Genomic DNA, 20,716 nt, shown 5'->3' on the forward strand with positions numbered 1-20,716 from the left:
ACCCCATGTGTAGCCAAGGAAAGATGTTAGGAAAGATGCCTTCAGACTGCAAGGCTCTCCCTTATTTCTGTCCACAAATGAATTCTAAGAAATTATCTTCTGTTCAGTCATTGCAAAACTGGTACAGAGATTCAGACAAAAACAAAGTAAAACAGAGAAATCAGCTCAAAGGAGTTTCTCAGAATTCCAGGAACAGTGGAACCAAAGGAAAAGCCCTTTAAAAGTTGAGAACACCTCTCATGGAGACAAATCAGGTAAATGAGAACCTATGAAAATGCAGAGTGTTTTTAGAATCAATATCTTAAACAGCACAGCAATTTTATATAGCAATGAAGAAAAAAAAAACTGAGTCTTATTTCTATTACAAAGTAAAAATGCTCATCCTCAAACTATTCTACAAAGCTAGAATAATGAGTATAGAAAATACAAGCTTCATCACTAAGCTGGCTCTACACCTTGGATAGCTATCACATGACAAGTGTTAACCTTTGGAAGAAGCTTGCAAAAAATATAGTTATGACAAACACTGTACGATCTGGTTCAAAATTCACAAAGCTTCTACTAAAACAGGTGTCTCAGACTTAATTGGCAAATCCAGTAGCCACCTCTCAGTCCTTCTACCTATTTCTCCAAGCAGGTATTGACCATACAATAGGCAAATATCAATGAAATCCAATCGCAGATGTTGAGGAACAATAAAAATAAGGAAATCACTGCATAAATTATTGTGATAAAGTGAAAATGCCAAAAAAATAGTAGTGTATTCAAGAACTGAAAAAGGAAGGAAGGAAAGTCTAAACTCTCTTCCTTGTTCTTTCCAAGACTCATTTTTCCACTGTGACCTTTGATACCATCCACCCTCATACTTTTTGGGATTCTGCTATACAATTAACCTTTCTTTTACGTGTTCAACCTCTTCCATTCCTGGACCCTTCTACTCAACATTTATAACCATGCTTAAGCTTGTCTATCATCAGTAGCAAATAGAAAATAATAATCTAAAAGTTATATTCATCTTAATAATGTTTGAGACTATTTTAGATGGATACTTTTAATACTGTTTATTGGTATTCAGCTATTAAAAAAAATTTTTTTCAGATATTATACTAGAGAGCTAACTCAAATCACGGTACAAAATGGGGCTAGAATTACTACTAACAATGTTATAGCATCCCTAAGTGAATCAGGAAGCTCTTAGAAAATTTTGTCACAAAATGAATAAAAACATAAATGGTTTAAATACTTCTACTGTAAAATTTAACATATAACTGAAATATTAGGAAAGACAAATATTATTACCTAATCCCAGAGTGTCATAAACAAAATGTAAACCACTCGGATTAAATTAGTTAACTTCTGCCAAATATTTACTGATTTGTCTTTTGGTTATGCAGAGTTTATTTTCGTTACATACAGTACATTGTGAGTTTTGTTTTGCTTCGTTCATTTGTGTGTGTGTGTGTGTGTGTGTGTGTGTGTGTGTGCGCGTGTGTTGTCTTTTGTTTTTTGAGGCGTCTTTTCTCCATTACCTACTTCTTGGCTAAGGCACAGATGCTACCCTAAAAACAAACAAACAATCTGAGCAAGTAGTCTTCTATTGCAAAAAATATTACTTCTTGAAGTGACTGGGGACTATTTCCCTTTTTCCACATCCTATTAGTATTTTCCTTTTTATTCAGAAAAGGTAACTCCCTAACAAAGAGGCCCTGACAATGGCTTATTTCATCCTTGCATGCACATTCCCAAAAAGTGATATATGACAGGAAGAGATAGATTAAGGGAGGCTGAAACCACAGTGCATGCTGTGGAGAATTACTATCTTTCTAGGCACTGTATCTATCATAATAGTAGGGTAGTAGGGTTTGGTGAAGACCCAACCTAATCCAACAAAGCCAAATGAGTATAACATGTACCCAAAAATAGAAACTGGATAAGAAGATAAAATTTCATCTTTAAGGGAAAAAAATTTCAGAGGCTTGTCAATTTCTAATTACTCTAAGAAGAAATATTATGCATGATAAATAGTCACAGCCACAACCATAGACTGCCTGGGAAGTAAGGCAGGTCCCTTGTTTAAAGCCTCGTAATTTCAGTTTAGGGAAAATATGTTAAGACAATTGTCTTGCTATATTTGTTCATCACCATTAGCATTTCATATAGCAAGAATGAAATGAAATCATCCTACACAAATGCCCCTCCTTCTGAAGAGCTTTGAAAAAAGGAATCTTTTCAACTTCCATGTAAATGTTAGTTTTTAGTAAACTTCATAGTTTCAAAGTATTTTTATAGAGAAATACTGGCACATACAGGAGCAGGAGCTTGTGAGAATATTAAGAAGGTAGAGAGCAGTAGGTTATTAAGAAAATATTTAAAATGACTACTTACACAAGTTAAAATATCATAACTAATGACTCCCAGCTGCAGTTTACATCTCTTTACTCTGGTCTTTGTTACCATTCATAATAATGAAGAATTTCTAAGTCAATAATTACTAACTTCTAAGAGGGCCATGACATTAACTTCTCAGTAGAGTTCCTCTCCTTTTTGAACACTCCAGCCAAAAACCTACAGGCCTAGAATAGCCCAGGGAATACAGACAATTCGGATCTACAAATCTGGCAACACTCACTGATAAATTCCTTGCACGCTGGCTTTAGTTAACATGGCATGTGTCAGGTAATGTGACATTAAATCAAACTAAAAATATTAGTGCAAAGAATGGCAATTCCAATGAACGGGAAGTTTCTCTGTCATGTTTCACTTATAAATAGGTTAACCATATCTGTTCTATGTGACAGGTAACTTTCTAAGATGGTGAAGGAAATCAAACATACATTTCTACAACAATTCATTTTGATATTTCCAAAATATCTAAATTTAATCATGGGTCTTGCTGCCCTTCACATCTCCTATGTATATACCATTGTAAACAAATGCTGAAGTATGCAGTAAGAGATCACTAGGCAGATAAATCCTGCGTAGAATCTTTGTTCCTCCTCTCTTACAGGAATCCTGCTATATTCTTCAAGATCTAAATCAAAGGCCATGTCCTACAAAAAACTTCCCCATATGGGCGTCTACCCAAGTAATCAATACTTCCATTTTCACCAGAACATGTTGCTTATATATCTAGTAACGTATTTATTTCACCCTACCTCCTAATGAATATGTTTATACATCTCCAACTATAACAGCCTTTGCTTGGTCTTCATTAGTCATATTAGGTCTGCACTATTTCTAAATCACCAGACAGCACCTAATACATCTTATACATATAAGGCAGGAGATTACCATATTATTTCTCTGTTAACAAAAGTTTGGTTCTTCGCAAAACCTTTTTTCATTTATGACTTTAAGGAATAGGTAAAGAATAGAATCCCTCTTTCTCTGCCACCAAATCATCCCCTACTTCCTAACTTTCTTACTTCTCCCAGTGGCAAAACTACTGAGACCTTAGAATCTCCTGTATGTCTTCTATCACCTACACTGCCCAATCCTGTACTAATTCCTCCAAAACACCTTTTGCATTGTTGCCATTACTAACGCACTTATTCTTTTGCTTTTATTGAGACTATTACAATAGGTTCATTATTAGAAACATTCACACAATCAATACTAAATAGGATCTAATAGCAGTCTCAAAAAATATATGAAGCAAAAAGAGTGACATACATTCACACATTCAAAGTAATACCTGGATATTTTGACAATCTTCTATAAGTTATTGGTAGAAGTATACAAAATCAGTAGGGATACAGAAATCACCAGGGACAGAGAACGTTACGAAACAACTTGGCATAACTGATATTTACAAAACGTTTCATAACAAATGCAGAACATTACTTGTTTTAAACTGCACATAGAAAATTCACTAAGACAGGCCACATTTGGGGCCATAAAACAAGTCCTTGTAAGTTTCAAAGGATGAGAATCATGGAAAGTATATTCTATACCCACAAGGGTACCAAGTTAGAAATTGATAATAGAGTATGTAGAAAACTCTCCACATAACTAGAAGTAGTGCACTTCTAAAAAAAAATCCCATAGGTCAAAGAAGAAATCATAAGGGAAATATTTTCTAATTCAAACTAAATGATAATGAAAACATGATATTGCAAAATTTGTGGAATACATTTAAAGTGTTGCTAAGATAACAATTTATAACTTTAATGACGATATTAAGAAATAAAGGTATTAAAACAAGGCTCAAGAATCCAGAAAAAAAGCAAATGATACAAAAAGTAAAAGAAAGAAAACAATAAAATTTGGGATCAATAAAACATTAAAAAGACAAATAAAAAAGTAATTCAAAGGTTGTTTCTTTGAAAATATTAATAAAATTAATAACACCCTCAGCAAGTCTCATAAAGAACAAAAGAGAGAAAATGAGAGAAAATTACCAATATCAGGAATATAAGAGGAAGCACCAGTACAGACCTTACAGAAATTAAAAGAAAAAGGAGATATCATGAAAAATTTTAAACCAATAAATTTGACAACTTAGATGAAATGAACAATACTTTGAAAGGCACACATTAACAAAACTAACTCAAGAAGGAGAAATTCTGAATAGTCATATAGCTATTAAAAAATTTGAATTTGGGGGCGCCTGGGTGGCGCAGTCGGTTAAGCGTCCGACTTCAGCCAGGTCACGATCTCGCGGTCCTTGAGTTTGAGCCCCGCGTCAGGCTCTGGGCTGATGGCTCGGAGCCTGGAGCCTGTTTCCGATTCTGTGTCTCCCTCTCTCTCTGCCCCTCCCCCGTTCATGCTCTGTCTCTCTCTGTCCCAAAAATAAATAAAAAACGTTGAAAAAAAAAATTTAAAAAAAAAAAAAAAATTTGAATTTGGGGGGGCACCTGGGTGGCTCAGTCAATTGAGTGTCTGACTCTTGATATGAGCTCAGGTCGTGATCTTGTGGTTGTGAGATCAAGCCCCATCAGGCTCCACACTGAGCATGGAGCCTGCTTGGGATTCTCTCTATCTCTCTCTCTCTACCCATTCCCCTGCTCACACTTTCTCTCTCTCTTTCACTCTCACTCAAAATAAAAATTAAATTAAAAAAAAAAAAACACTTTGAGTTTGAAATTTAAAACCTCTCCCAGACAAAAACTACAGGCCTAAAAGGCTTCTTTAATCAATTCTATCATACATTTAAAAAGAATTAATACACACTTCATACAAATGTTTCCAAAACATAAAGGCAAAACACAACTCATTTTAAAAGGTCACTGTTATACTAATATTCAAATCAGATAAAGACATTAGAAGAAGCTACAGAATATTCTTCATAAACATAGACGCAAAAAATCTTACTATTAATAAATCAAATCCAGCTATATGTAAAAGGAAAAATACATTTTGATAGAGTTGATCCCAAAAATATAAGGTTAGTTTAATATGCACTGGAAGTTCCATCCAGTTGATTAAGGAAAAAAAAAAACACAAGCAGGAGAACCAAAACTGTCCTTATTTGCAGATGACACGATCATGTACAAAGAAAACCTAAGTGCTAAGAAATCAAAAACAACAATAACAACAAACAGCTAACAAAAAGCTACTACAACTAGCAAATGAGCTTAACACGGTTGCAGAATACAAGGTTAATACATACAAAAAATATCAATTGTATTTCTATTAGAAAAGAATGTTGGAAATTCAACGTTTAAAATGATATTTAAGGGGTGCCTGGTTGGCTCAGTCGGTTGAGCGTCCGACTTCAGCTCAGGTCATGATCTCACTGCTCATGAGTTGAAGCCCCACATCGGGCTCTGTGCTGACAGCTTGGAGCCTGGAGCCTGCTTCTGATTCTGTGTCTCCCTGTCTCTCTGCCCCTCCCCTGTCAGGCTCTGTCTCTCTGTCTCTCTCAAAAATAAATAAACATTTAAAAAATAAAAATAAATAAATAAATAAAATAACATTTAATATAACATCATAAATAAGAGACAAAGTAGGAATAAATCTAAAAAAGATGTTCAAGACCTGTTAGTTGAAAAGTACAAACTATCCATGAGAAAAGTTAAAAACCTAAATAAATGTATAATATACACAATGTTCACGGACTGGAAGATTCAATATCAAGATGTCCATTCTTAAATGTGTACATTCAACACAGTCCCATTAAAATACTAGTAGATTCTCTTTAAAAAACTGACAAGCTAATTTTAAAATGCATAAAAGAATTCAAGTGCTATATAGATATAAAACAATCAATACATTTTTATTAAATTTGAAAAGTAGAAATAAAAGAATCACCTTGAGAGATTATAAACTTTACAACTTATCTTCTGAAGCTTTTATGAAAAAGCTGGGCATTTGAAAATAATTATTTAAACGCACAAATATTTGGTTCTTTCTCCTTTGATTCATCCTGCTAACAGTTACAGTTATTTATAATATACAATTGCATTAATCCTTATACAAAACAAATGATTTACTGGGTGACAATATTGACAATGTTTACTAAAAGTAAAACCAGGTTGCAATCTAGTGTCAGTGAATAATCTATAACATGTTCAGAGATCATACAGTGTTTTAGCTATAAATTCCATAATTAGATTCGGTTGTGGGGCACCTCGGTGGCTCAGCTGGTTGAGTGTCTGACTTCGGCTCAGGTCATGATCTCAAGGTCTGTGAGTTCGAGCCCCGCATCAGGCTCTGCGCTGACAGCTCAGAGCCTGGAGCCTACTTCAGATTCTGTGTCTCCCTCTCTCCGCCCCTCCCCAACTCATGCTCTGTCTCTTTCTGTCTCAAAAATAAATAAACATTAAAAAACTTTTTTTTTGAAAAAAAAGAAAAGATTCTGTTGTACTGTCTGTATGTGTGTGTGCGCACGCGCGTGTGTGTATAGGCATCCTCTGACTTTCACTACTAGCACAGTTTGCATCTTTCAAGTGCACTAGAGCGGTAGTTCACAAAAGATGGTTTGGGAACTATCTAAGACCCCTTATTAATAATATGAAGATATTATTTGCCTTTTTAAGAATATAATGTGGTCCTGATAGCAAAAAAAAATTGAGAATCACCGCAGGATAGCAATAAATAATTTTTAACTGGAACATGTAGAAAGAATAATCCTGACAACTGGAGCAACACCTGGGTGGCTCAGTCAGTTAAGTGTCGGATTGTTGATTTTGGCTCAGGTCATGATCTTACAGTGTGTGAGTTTGAGCCCCATGTCAGGCTCCCTGCTGACAATGTGGAGCCTTCCTGGGATTCTTGATCCCTCCCCCTCTCTCTGTCTCTGGCCCCAGCTCTCTCTCTCCCCCAAAAATAAATAAATAAAACAAAAAGGAGAAGGAGAAGGAGAAGGAGAAGGAGGAGGAGGAGGAGGAGGAGGAGGAGGAGGAGAAGGAGAAGGAGGAGGAGAAGGAGGGGGAGAAGGAGGGGGAGAAGGAGGAGGGGGAGAAGGAGGAGGGGGAGAAGGAGGAGGGGGAGAAGGAGGAGGGGGAGAAGGAGGAGGGGGAGAAGGAGGAGGGGGAGAAGGAGGAGGGGGAGAAGGAGGAGGGGGAGAAGGAGGAGGGGGAGAAGGAGGAGGGGGAGAAGGAGGAGGGGGAGAAGGAGGAGGGGGAGAAGGAGGAGGGGGAGAAGGAGGAGGGGGAGAAGGAGGAGGGGGAGAAGGAGGAGGGGGGGGAGAAGGAGGAGGGGGAGGAGGGGGAGGAGGGGGAGGAGGGGGAGGAGGGGGAGGAGGGGGAGGAGGGGGAGGAGGGGGAGGAGGAGGAGGGGGAGGAGGGGGAGGGGGAGGAGGGGGAGGAGGGGGAGGAGGGGGAGGGGGAGGAGGGGGAGGGGGAGGAGGGGGAGGAGGAGGAGGAGAAGGAGGAGGAGAAGGAGGAGGAGGAGGAGAAGGAGAAGGAGAAGGAGGAGGAGGAGGAGAAGGAGGAGGAGAAGGAGAAGGAGAAGGAGAAGGAGAAGGAGAAGGAGAAGAAGAAGAAGAAGAAGAAAGAGGAGGAGGAGAAGGAGAAGAGGAGGAAGGGGGGGAGGAGGAAGAATCATCATCATCATCTTAATAACTAAAATGAAAAACCAAAACAAATTTTAGAGGATTATCATATGTTAAAGTTCTGTTTTTCTTAGTAGGGCACTACATTAAGTTTCTTTCTTAAATTAATGAAGTTCACCAATAAAGAAAGACCTAAGCCTGACACAAGATACCCACAGGATTCTGATACATAGTGCTATTTTTCTTCTTCCTGTCATGATGCATCCCTTCTAGAACCAAACAGAAAAGCAGTTTTCCAAAGTTCCTGTCTAACTTTTAAAGTATTGCCTCAAACTCTCCTTCCCTTACTCTACTGTTTTTGCCATGGTGCTTATAACCTTCTAATATATTAAACAATTTACCTATTTATTTCATTTATTTTCTGTCACTCCACTCAATACAATGTAAACTAAACAAGAGGACTTTTTTTCCCCTTTATTCACTGATGTATCCTCAGCACCTATAATAGTGTCAAGACAAAATTGGCACAGAGTAAACATTTATTGAATAAATTTATGAATATTTTACTGAAGTAAAATATAAACTTCAGCATTTTATCAGGGAAGAACACACATCTTACCAAATGCAAACTTCCAAATGGCCACGGACACAGGGCTATGTACATAGGAGAGATGTACTAGCTGAAGGAAAAACTCTCAGGGCAAACAGTTTCCTCTTCTGGATCCAGAAATGAAGAAAGACAGGGAGACCAGAGATGAGGAAAGGAGAGAGATTTGGAAATATTCCAAGCAGAGACAACGGAAATGGTTTTGTTTTGTTTTTTCCCTCAATCCTAGGATTCCACGAATGTAAACAAAGAAAAATAAGAGTAAAAACAGCTAACACACCTCTCTTCTCTTGTTGTATTTCTTCCAAAAGCTGCTCTTGTCTTTCTATCTGTTCGAAGAGACACTGGAGCTCAGATTCCTTGTTTTCGGTCATACTCCTCAGCTGTTGTCTGCACAGCATCAGCTCGTGCCGCAGACTCCTCTCTCTGTTTTCTCTCTCCTTCAGTTCCTCACAGAGCCACTTAAGTTTAGTCTAAAAAAATGACACATGTATCTAATTTTTCAAAAAATCTAGAAAACAGTAGCATTTCAAAACATGAAGGAAAAGTCATGATAACTGAACAGACCATAGCAAACATAAGCAAAATTTAAAAAAATCTATAATGTTTTAATTTCCATAATGACTTCAAAGATGGTGTCGAAATTAAGCCAAATTTTCTTGGATTTTTATAAAATATCTGATATCCTCTATCAGGTTTGTAAAGGTAATACTACAAAGAAGTCTGGCCTGCTGGATTCCCAGTCATACTCCAATTAGATCCCTGATGTGATATATAAGGCAATCTGGTACACTTTAAAGCATTTTAAAGTCAAACATACCACACAATAGAACTAGAGACTTGTTACAAAATGGAGTTTAATTCAAAGATTTTTAAAAAAAGAAAGATAAAATTCATAGTTTTGGTTTTAAAAATGCATATTCCCAAGGGTCCAGCTAATCGGGAAAAGATATTCTATATCACATGAGGGAGATAAAGTTAGTATTTTCCCACATTTAAAAGACTAGGGAATTTAGTTGAAGCAACTCTCGTTTTCTCAGACTCTAACCACACCATCTTTATTAGTTAGATATTTAAATCAGGGATGAGTAAAAAATAAGTAAATAAATAAATTTTTCTTTCACCTTCACTAGGACAGGATTTCAGTCATGTCTCAGGACCTTCCCAAGTGAGCCTATCCTTCAAGTTCTATTTGATTCTAAATAAAAGTCTTTACTTCAGTAAAAAGCAAATTAAAGGAAGAGTGGACTAAACAGGAAAGTTAGGTTAAGCTAAGGGAGAATTTTCCTGAACAGCATTCATCAGTAAGCAAGAAAGTTCTAGGCCTCCAGAAATCTAGGAAGTTCTCAGGATATGCCACAGTATATTAAAAGTAGCGGCAGTAGGATAGCTTATGATAAAGTGAGACTGGGATACAGCCGCTAGACTGGGGGATCCCCACATGTATCAGCTTTCAAACACCCCCCAGAACAGAAAAAGATGCCCAGTTTCTCTGGTCAGTAGGTCTGTCGAGCAGATGGTATCTCTATGACACAGAAGAAATATTATCACTCATCAAATTATGGAAAAATTATATGATAATATTGTAAGATGACCAAGGTATAGTATGTGAATGTGTTACGTGAAGGGAAATGGAGCTTGTAAAGGCAAAAGCTAGATCACATTTATCACAAACGCTCATCAGAAACAAAGGGGGGACTTCATGGAAGTTTGCCTTCCAGAATGATGGCACGAGGAGTTCTGCCAAGCTGCTCTTTAATGAAAATGCGAGGTGGAAGCTAGATGTGGGCAGGGGAAGGACTGCCCCCTGCATGACAAAAGCCCCACTCCACGTTCCGGGAGGGTATTGCCAAGACAGGGGTCCCTCTTCCCCAGTTCACAGTCAAGTTATATGGTATTGTGGCATAATAAGAAAGATGTTTGGTCTTTGTCCTATATTCTTGGCACAGAGCTCCTAAAAGCCCAGGAACTTCCAGAGTGAGAAGAATGTCCTTTGTTATTCATAACAAGCTCTTAGATTACACCCAAGCTGGTGCTAATGAGGTGGTTTAGGTAGTTGAACCTACTGAGCCCCCCAGGCACCCCTAAAAACTCTTGAACAATGAGATTGGATTAGCTTCCAGACTGGTGAACATAGCCACATGCCAGGAGCATGAGACATCCCCAAACTCCACGGGGACTCTTGGAGACCTTGCCCTATATAGACCTTGCCCTATATAACCTCTTCATCTGGCTGCTTATTTGTATCCTTTATAAATAAACTGGTAAGTAAAGTATTTCCCTTAGGCCTGTGAACCATGACAGCAAATTACTGAACCTGGAGAGAGAGCCATGAGAACCCCCAATTTGTAGCCAGGTCAGAAGGAAGTGTAGGTAACCTGGGGACATCTGAATTGGGTACAGGTGGGGCCGAGCCCTTAACCTGTGGTATCTATCTGTACTAACTCTGGGTAGTTTGTGTCAGAGGTGAATTAAATTGTGGGACACCCCATTGGTATCTGCAGAGAACTGGAGAATTACCTCATTTGGAAAACTCACACATCTGGAATCAAAAGTGATGTGAGCAGAAACAGATCATAATAGTAAGTATGGCACTGGAAGGTCAGATGGCTAGGATTTTTCACCGTCATAGCTCTGATCTGAGTAGGCTAAATTGCTGGCAGGTGCAGTGGAGAAACTAGGGATTCCTTCCATGACCAACCCCTCATTGATAGTGTGGCCACTCCACCTCAGACACAGCAGCCTGAGAATACTGGTATCCAATCTGCCACTTCCACAGACTGTGAGAAGGAGGGGCAAAAGCTACATGATCATATCAAGATTCAGAAAAAGTGTATGATGAAATTAAACACCTACTCCCAATAAAGACCCTCAACAGAAGGGAACAGAAGGGAGATTTTTCAACCTGATAAAACATTTTTAGGAAAAGCCCATAACTATTATCATACTTAATGGTTAAAGACAGAATGCTTTATCCCTAAGATCTTAAACAAGAAAATAATGTCTGCTCTAACCATTTCTATCTAACATTGTATCAGGAGGTCATAGCAGGGCAATTATGCAGGAAAATATCATTATACATAACTCACTTGTATTTCTATACACTTGCATCATCAATCCAAAACTAAGTTAAAAAGACCATCATGTTTACAATAGCATCAAAAGAGTAACATACATTTAAAAAGAAAAACATACTTTTAAAAAGAAGTTCAAAATTTATACTCTGAAAACTACAAAAAACTGTTGAAAAAATTAAAGAAGGCCTAAATAAATGAGAAGATTTTACATGTACATACACGAGAAAACTTAATATCATTAAGGTATTAAGAGAAATACTCCCCAAACTGATCTACAGATTTAACGCAATGCCTATCAAAATTCCAGCTGAGATCTTTGGAGAGATTGACAATGTGATCTTAAATTTCATATGGATATTCAAGGGACCCAGAATAGCCAAAAACAGGTGTTGAAAAAAGATCAAAGTTGGAGGAGTCACACTTAACTGATTTTAAAACTGACTAGAAAGCCAGAGTAATCAAGACAGTGTGGTACTGGCATTAGGACAGACATAGATCAGTGGAATTAAAGCCATACATATATATTGTCAATTGATTTTCAACAAAGATTCCAAAAACAATCTGATGAGGAAAGATCAGTCTTTTCAACCAATAGTACTGAGAAAACTGAATATTCACATGCAAAAGAATAAAGTTGGACCCATACTTCATACCATCTTCAAAAATTAATTCAAGGGGCACCCGGGTAGCTCAGTCGGGTAAGCACCCGACTCTAGATTTTAACTCAGGTCATGATTTCATAGTTCCTGGCTTTGAGCCTCGTGTCAGGCTCCAAGATATCAGTATGGAGCCTGCTTGGGATTCCCTCTCTCTCCCTCCCCCTGTCCTTCCCCCACTCTCTCTCTCAAACTAAATAAAATTTTCAAAAATTAACTCAAAATGGGTCAAAGACCTAAATGTAAGAACTAAAAACAGCAGATTCCTAGAAGAAAGCACAGGTGTAAGTCTTGGTAACCTTGGTCTGGCAACCTTGATTTCCTAGATATTACACCAAAAGCACAGACAACCAAAGAAAAAAGCTGTTAAGTTAGACTTCACCAAAATTAAAACATTGTGCTTCAAAGATCACAATCAACAATGTGAAACAACAACCCATTGAATAGGAGAAAATAATTGTAGACCATATATCTGAGAAAGAACAATTTAGAATGATACATAAAGAACTCACTAATAAAAAGACATAATGAATTAAGCAAGAGACATTTCTTCAAAGAACATAACACAAATGACCAATAATCACATGAAAAGATGCTCAGAATCATTAAGCATCACAGAAATGCAAATCAAAATCACAGTGAGATTCCATTTCACACCCAGCAGGACAGCTAGAATCAAAAAGACATATGATAACAACTGTTGGTATGTGTGGAGGAATTAGAGTTCTTATATGATGATGGTAGGAGTGTACAATCGTGCAGTCACTTTGGAAAACCATCTGGCAATTCTTCAAAAGGGTAAACGTAGTTACCATATAACCCAGCAGTTCTACTCCTGAGTATATTTTTAGAAGAAACGAAAACATACAGTCATGCAAAAACGCGTAACCGAATGTTCATAGCAGCATTATTCATGATAGCCAAGAAATGGAAAAACCCAAATGAACATCCACTGATAAACGGATGAATAAAATGTGGTATATCCATACATGGGACTATTATTTAGCAATGAAGTGAGGTCCTGACACATGCTACGACATAGATGAGCCTTGAAAACATTCTGCTAAATGAAAGAAGTCATTCATAAAGGACCACATACTGTATGATTTCGTTTACAGGAAATGTCAAGAACTGGCAAATCTATATAGAGATAGAAAGGTTACTTGTTGACTAAGGCTGTAAGAGGGGTGAGTGGGATGGACAAATTTAGGAGGTGATAGCTAAAGGGTCCATATTTTTTTTAGGGTGATAAAATATTCCAAAATTCATTGTGGTTGTGGCATCACACCTCTGTGAATACACCGAAAAATAATGAGTGATACAGTCTAAATAGGTCAATTGTATGATATGTGAATTATATAACAATTCAGCTATTTAACAATTAACAAAAGGAAGAAGGTAAATAAGGGACAGAAAAACAAATTAAAATTAAATCTCCTTGTGGAGATGACACCTGGCTTTAGTATCTGCTATATAATTTATAGGCCTCTGTCCTACCTGAATGTCACTAGATAAAAACAGGAAGTCCCCAACTTACTTTTCTCTTTTTATTTTTTAATGTTTATTTATTTTTTGAGAGACAGTAACAGAGCATGAGTGGAAGAGGGGCAGAGAGAGAGGGAGACACAGAATCTGAAGCACAGAGCCCGATGCGGGGCTCAAACCCACGAACCGCGAGACATGACCCGAGCAGAAGTCAGATGCCTAACCAACTGAGACACCCAGGCACCCCTTGGGAGTCTCCAACTGAAACTGAGCTGTGTGGGGTGCATGGGTGGCTCAGTCAGTTAAGCGTCCGACTTTGGCTCAGGTCATGATCTTGCACCCTGTGAGTTCAAGACCTGCCTCTGGCTCTGTGCTGACAGCTCAGAGCCTGGAGCCTGCCTCAGATTCTGCATCTCCTTCTCTCTCTGCCCCTCCCCCACTCATACTCTGTCTCTCTCTCTCTCCAAAGTATATAAACATTAAAAATTTTTTAAAAAATAAATTGAGCTGTGGACTTCCAAATATGATTGTAAACTTTAATTAAGACTGCTTCATTTCCCAATATCCATTTTGAAATTCCCACGCAAATACGAAAAGATAAAAAGCTTCCATAGGACAGGAAACCAGGAAACATAGTCAACTCTCTACCAAATAAAAGGAACATTTTCTACTACAACTTTTTTCTAAATAAAGCATGGAGGCAGAATATAGGATCAAAGGTCAGGATGAGTCATATACCACCATCCCCACCGAACCACAATATGAGAGAGAGAAGGAAGTGAATTGGACTATTCTTTCAAAAGCACACTCTATGGAGAGAGCGGAGCACATGTTGGAGGCTGGAACTCAGGAGAATGTTACCAATATTCAAAACAAGCAAAAATGACATGGAATGGACCCAAGTGTGTGTACTTGAGACTTAAATGTTAGGGGGAAAAGAGAGAAAGAAATCAGTACTGGTGTTTCTAGCTGAAGAAATGTGAAAGAGGAAAACTAGAAGCAAAGATTTAGGGGTTAAAAAGTTAACGACAGATTGGAATAAGCTGAACTTGTTAGGACTAACACAGAGAAGTGTAAATGACTGGTTGGATACATAGATCTAAAGCTCGAGAGATATGGATGAGAGATACAAAGTAAAGCTTCAACAGCATCAAGGCAAAACAGCCCATGGAGTGTCTATGGAGACAAGAGAGAAGAATTTAGAAGAGATGAACGGAAGAGAAACAAAAAATAAAGCTGAGAAGTAGTTGGAAAGGCAGGAAGAAAATCCGAGTTTTGCAAAGGAAGAAAATGAAAATACTACAACTGGATGGATATGCTTAGTGTCAAAGACTGCCAAAGGAAAGGGCCGCTATATTTAGCAATTAAAATATACATCTTTATCAAAAACAACTGGAGTTCAACCCACCAAACCAATACAGGACTGAAAATATGAATGCCAAATTGTTGATGATGATTATGCCCACTCAGGAGAGAGGCATCAAGAGGGAAAGGAGAATATATATTCCAAATTTATTCTCCATACTTCTATACTGCTAAAGTCTTGAAAATGAAAATATGTTCAACGCACTATGTAATAAAAAATTATTCTAGACAATTTAATCAGTAGTTTTAGATATAAGTCAGTTGGAAAATTATTCTAAAACATCACTACCTAAGTCATTTATTAATTGATATTAACCAGGCAAAATAAGAGAAAGTCTACACTATTGCTGCCTGCTTCTATGTCAAAACTACAACCTGAATAGGGGCACCCGGGTGGCTCAGTCGGGTAAGCGGCCAACTCTTGATTTCGGCTCAGGTCATGATCTCATGGTTTGTGAGTTCTAGCCCCATGTGGCTGTGTGCTCTGAGCACAGAGCCTGCTCGAGATTCTCTCTCCTTCTCTCTGCCCCTCCCCCACTCATGCATGCATGCTGTCTCTCAAAATAAATAAATAAACTTAAAAAAAAAGAAACTACAATCTGAACCTTTTGTTCACCTTTGATCATACCTTTTGTTCACCTCATCAAACTTTAGCAGTTACTCAAGAAAAATAAATAAATGGAAAAGCCCAAATAATTATCGTATTATGCAAGGGAAAAGGGGAAAGTTAGATGTATAATTTCTGGAAAAGATATATTTTCAACCAAGTCTTTTGGCTACTTATTTGGCACCTTAAACACGTGCACATCTTTATCCTTGAATGTTAATGAATTTGATATACTAAATCCTTAAGACTTTTTTCAAGAATTTAAAAATATTCTTCAATTTAAAGTATCCCAGGAGTGGATGTGTGTTCATGTTTGTATGCTCAAACACACACTAAAACTAGTACACTGTTTTGCACATAGTGAGGACAGGACACATGCAATTAAGTGAAAAATTAGATGCCATTAAGTTCTTGTAAAGAGGAAGCACCTTGTGTTTAATAAAACAGAAAAATAAAATATCTTGAAAACAAACAAAAAAAATTTAAAAAAAATTTTTGTATTATTATAGTAAGAAAGTTTAATGAACATAAATAAGTAACACATTTAGGACCTGAGCACTATTGATTTGGATTATAAAAATACAACCAGGAAGAAGGGCTGGAAGGATGGTCCTTCTAATAGGATTATGTCCATGGTTCTTCTCAGATCCAACAGTTTCCTATCACATAAGAATAAAACACTAATGTTATCAGATCTTCTGATACCTCAAAAGAAAACAAATTCCATGCTGTAAGTATGCAATTGTAAAGTTTTTTTAAATGTTCCCTACCAATTCTCTGTTTTAAAACCAATGTGGTCCAAACAAAGTGAGCCTTTTGGGATCACCAGTTTGAATCACCCTGTTTAATCTTTTCTTGCCCAGTGATTTAAATGCAAATTTAAAACATAACGACTCATTTCCCTGTTCTCAAAGATTTCCTACTTACTCCATCCTAATCTTTGGCCTGTGCTCAGTACCATTGCTAAGGGTTGATAATGGAGAAACAAAAAGATATGTTGTCATAACAATAATTGTACTGATTTTGGTAAAAAAACAAAACAAAACAAAAAACCCACAATTTCTGAACCAAAGCATTAATCAGGTTTGATATGTGTTATGGACTAATTATACCCCCCTCAAGTTTATATGAAGTCCTAACCCTCAGGTGACTCTGTTTAGAAATAAGGCCTTTAGGGAAGTAATAAAGGCTAAATGAGGTTACCACAGTAGGGCCCTCATCCTATAGGACTGGCATCCCTATAAGAGGAGGAAGAGACACTCTGTCTTCCAACCCCCAATTCTTCCAATAATACTCCCATCCCATCCCCCCATAATGCCCGTCCCCCTACATGAGAGGTGGCCATTTACAAGCCAAGAAGAGGCCTCACCAGAAACTAACCCTGACACCTTGACCTTGGACTTCTAGGCTCTAGAACTGTAAGAAAATAAATTATCTGTTGTTTGAGTCACCAGTCTGTGGTATTTTATTATAGTGGCCTAAACAGACTGACCTATGGCTTCAGTTTATTCCAACAAAGCCTTTATTCCATCAACATACAAAATTTAAAAATAGGTTATAGTTAGATGCTTGTTATGAATTGAATATGTATGCAGATTATTAATCCTACAAACAAAATATCAACTTATGGAAATTTAATCAACAAATAGTCAATTATGAGAATCAGTGTTTGCTAGAGAAACACCCAACGTCTTTCATTAAACGCCTTGGAGAAACAGCTTGGAACACAGCATAGGAATAACTTTACCAATTCCAAATAATAATTACCTGACAAGGCTATTAATCACAGTGCAAACACCATTCTATTAACCACTCACAAGAGCATCTTAAAGATTACATAATAGGCTCATTTATTTAACTATATCAGCAAGTATTGCTAAATAAACTATAATAGAGAAAGAATTTCTAAATAAGGCAGTCTTTTACCTTCATAGTTGACAGCTTGCAATTAGGTGGGAATAAGTATCTAGTAAAACAATCAAAATGATCTTTTTAATCTGTAAGAATCCTCTAGTGAGATTTAGAGTAATAATATACTAAAGTCATTAAGGAATGACTCAAAGCCAAAACCAAGGGAAATAGAAAATTCGAATAAAAAGATTATAGCTGATAGAGTTAGCAATAATACCAGGGCCCATAATTTTGCTGCTTTTAACTACCATACTTCCTTTGCCACAACTCAAAAAACAATTTTGAGAGGAAATGTTAATAGAAAAGCCAAAGGTAAAGGAAGACGATGGCAATTTCTGAGAATGTGCCAGGAAACCAAAACAAAAATTAAACTGAAGTGCAAAATTCAAACCCAAATCAACCTCAAAACCTCTTTTAGTAATATTCTCTCTGGTTTCCTACATAGTTATGAATAAAATCATGAAGAAAAAAAGTAACTCCATAATAAGAGTTCATATGTAAAAATACAAAATGCTTTTCTTCAATTAAACTGAATGTGTTCCATACACACAATCTAAAGTATCTTTAATGAATCAAGATACCTGAGTATTTGTATCTCATTTTGATGTCTATACTGGAAGGATAAAATGCTAGATGATTATTCACATCCTTCAACAAGAATTAAATATACTGGGTCTGATACTTCTCATACAATGGGTGTTTTAAAAAAATCCGTATCACTAAAAAGACAATATGCATAAAAGCAAGGTTTATATTCAAAGGTAAATTATACTACCAATCAAGAAAGACTGGCACAGAATTCAGAGACCCAGGTTCTAAATCCTTCTCAGTAACTAGCTTTATGTCATTAGGTAAACAATTCCCAGGGCCTCCTTCTCATCTATAAAACAAGGAAGTTAGACTACATGATCTCTGAAGCTGCTTCAGTTATAATATTCCAAAAATGGCAGGAAAAACAATACCGGAACACATTATACCATTAAAAGTGGGACTCTTTGGAATGATATCAAACAGAGTAAAAAAGGAAAATCCCCCAATACTTTGGAAGTCTATTTCTTATCTATATAACCTTAAAAGTTTACAGTTCTGATCAAATAAAATATTTGAGAATTAGTAGATTTACTGAAATCTAATCTGCTTGCTATTTATTCTTCACTGATATTTAAGCTGAGGAAGTAATCTGAGTAGAAAAAAATGTCACATTCCTAATATAATTACTCTTTAAATATATATATATATTTCCAAGAAGGAATATATATATATGTGTGTGTGTGTGTGTATTCCAAGAAGGAAGAAAGTGTTACAGCCAAAGAAGCATATAAATTTACCTTTTTGCATCTTAAGGGAATAATTAGTATTCCCTTCCAGAATTAAATATAGACTTCCAGAATTAAATATATTCTGTAAATAACAGAGCACTCAGGATCCTGCCTTATGCTGAAGAGCATCTGACACCAGCTTTTCTTTTATTTGCTATCACAAAATGATTAACTCAAGATCTGGGATCAACAGTGATTGATATTCTCTAGGACTGTCTTTCCATCTTGAGAGTACTTGCCTGCTCGAGATTTGATCATCTGCCCGCATTTTCTGTCAGTGTCTTTGCAACTTCTCATTTCTTCCCATGATTTGCACCTAAACGCTGATCTTTGCCTTTGTCCCTGCTTCTCTTTGGGGCTTCCTGTCCAAATGGGACTTTCTAGACATCAATCCCAGTGCTAGAAACTCCTTCAGTACTTCTGCTGGCTTGCCTATCTAGGACTCTGCATGTTGATCTATTCACATACTGAACTTTGAGTGGGATCTCCTACTTAGTCTTGAAAACCATAGATATCTCCTTCTCTACCACTCCATCTGACATAACATTAAACATCATCTGCATATTGTCACCAAAGCATTACTGCAGTCTGTCCCTTCCTCTGAATCTCTACAATTTCCTTGGTTTGGACTTTCACCCCAGAGACTTTGGTCTCACCCAAAGACCTGTTAACTGGTCTTCCGGCCTTTAGTCTTCCCACTTCTACTCCACCTTTTACATCACTATCTGAGTAATGCTTCTAAAAGAGGAATACAAATTTATCAGTATCCTGTTCAAATCTCCTTTGTGGTTCTCCCTAAATGCAGAACTGAAGTCAAACTTCTAAAATAGCATACAATGTTCTTCTTAGTTACCTATGCTCTACCTCTTTCTAAAGCCTCATCCCTGCCATTCTCTGCCTCATATTTTCATCTTGTATTGACAAATCGCTTGGGGTTTCTTTCCATTTATCATGCTGTTTCTCTTCTATACCATGCCTACAATTGTTTACTGTGCATGCCTGCTCTTTCCCTCTTTATCTGCCCAGCTTCAAAATTCACTTGAGGGATCAGACTCCATGGTGGCCTCTGCACACCTGTATCACTGCTCTTAGACATAATATTGAAATTATCAATGTGTCAGCTTTTCTAGGAAAATAAACTGTTCCTCAAGAGAAAGGATCATGCCAAATTCATTATTATGCCCACAGCATGTAATCTAGCATCTGGCACACAGTAGCTAGTCAGTAAATTCTTGTTAAACTGAATAAAATTTGGCCTCTAAATGCCTTATTGGGATTTATGACAAAAACAAATCGCTGATCTATTGGAACGGATTGCCTGGTGTTCCTCAATGGTATTTCCTAATTCTCAATCCTCTTCCTCCCTGTGTTATATGGTTCTTGCCATTGTTTGGTTATTTTACATATAAGCCTGGTCCAACTCTGTTGGACTTCATATTTATATTATGTAACCAATGTCGACAAAGCAACAGTGACCCTATCCTCACCCAGTCCCCTAGTTCTTCCAGGATTAACACTAACAGAAGAAATTCATTTGGCAGATTTATGAAAACAATTACCAAATGCCCTCAGAGGTCCTTCTAACACTGCAAGATGTCAGCGTGGACTAGCTGAATAGCAATTCTACTTTCCATATAGTTTTTGTCCTCTGATTTCGGATCTTATCTTCAATACTTATAGAGCTGTCCAGTCATAGTTCATGGGAATTACAGTATTGTAGCCCATCAATAACCTAAGCCATCTTTCTGGTAAA

General features: G+C 37.1%; 1 protein-coding gene across 15 annotated transcripts in view; it reads right to left on the reverse strand.

Moving 5' to 3' along the window:
* CEP128 (centrosomal protein 128) overlaps positions 1-20,716 on the reverse strand; it is a 388,434-nt gene that overhangs the window by 207,972 nt on the left and 159,746 nt on the right. For 14 of the 15 annotated variants that reach the window (XR_006219018.1, XM_042990256.1, XM_042990257.1 and 11 more), the window contains one exon: positions 8,824-9,016. Coding sequence is in view for 14 of the 15 variants with exons in the window: in XM_042990256.1 (XP_042846190.1) it covers positions 8,824-9,016 (193 nt within the window). In the remaining variant the exon portion in view is untranslated. Of the gene's footprint in view, positions 1-8,539; positions 8,654-8,823; positions 9,017-20,716 lie in introns of those variants that run through there. The other variant, XM_042990267.1, reaches the window with a different exon arrangement.

Source organism: Panthera tigris, chromosome B3 (genome assembly GCF_018350195.1).
Source record: "Panthera tigris isolate Pti1 chromosome B3, P.tigris_Pti1_mat1.1, whole genome shotgun sequence".
NCBI lineage: Eukaryota > Metazoa > Chordata > Mammalia > Carnivora > Felidae > Panthera > Panthera tigris.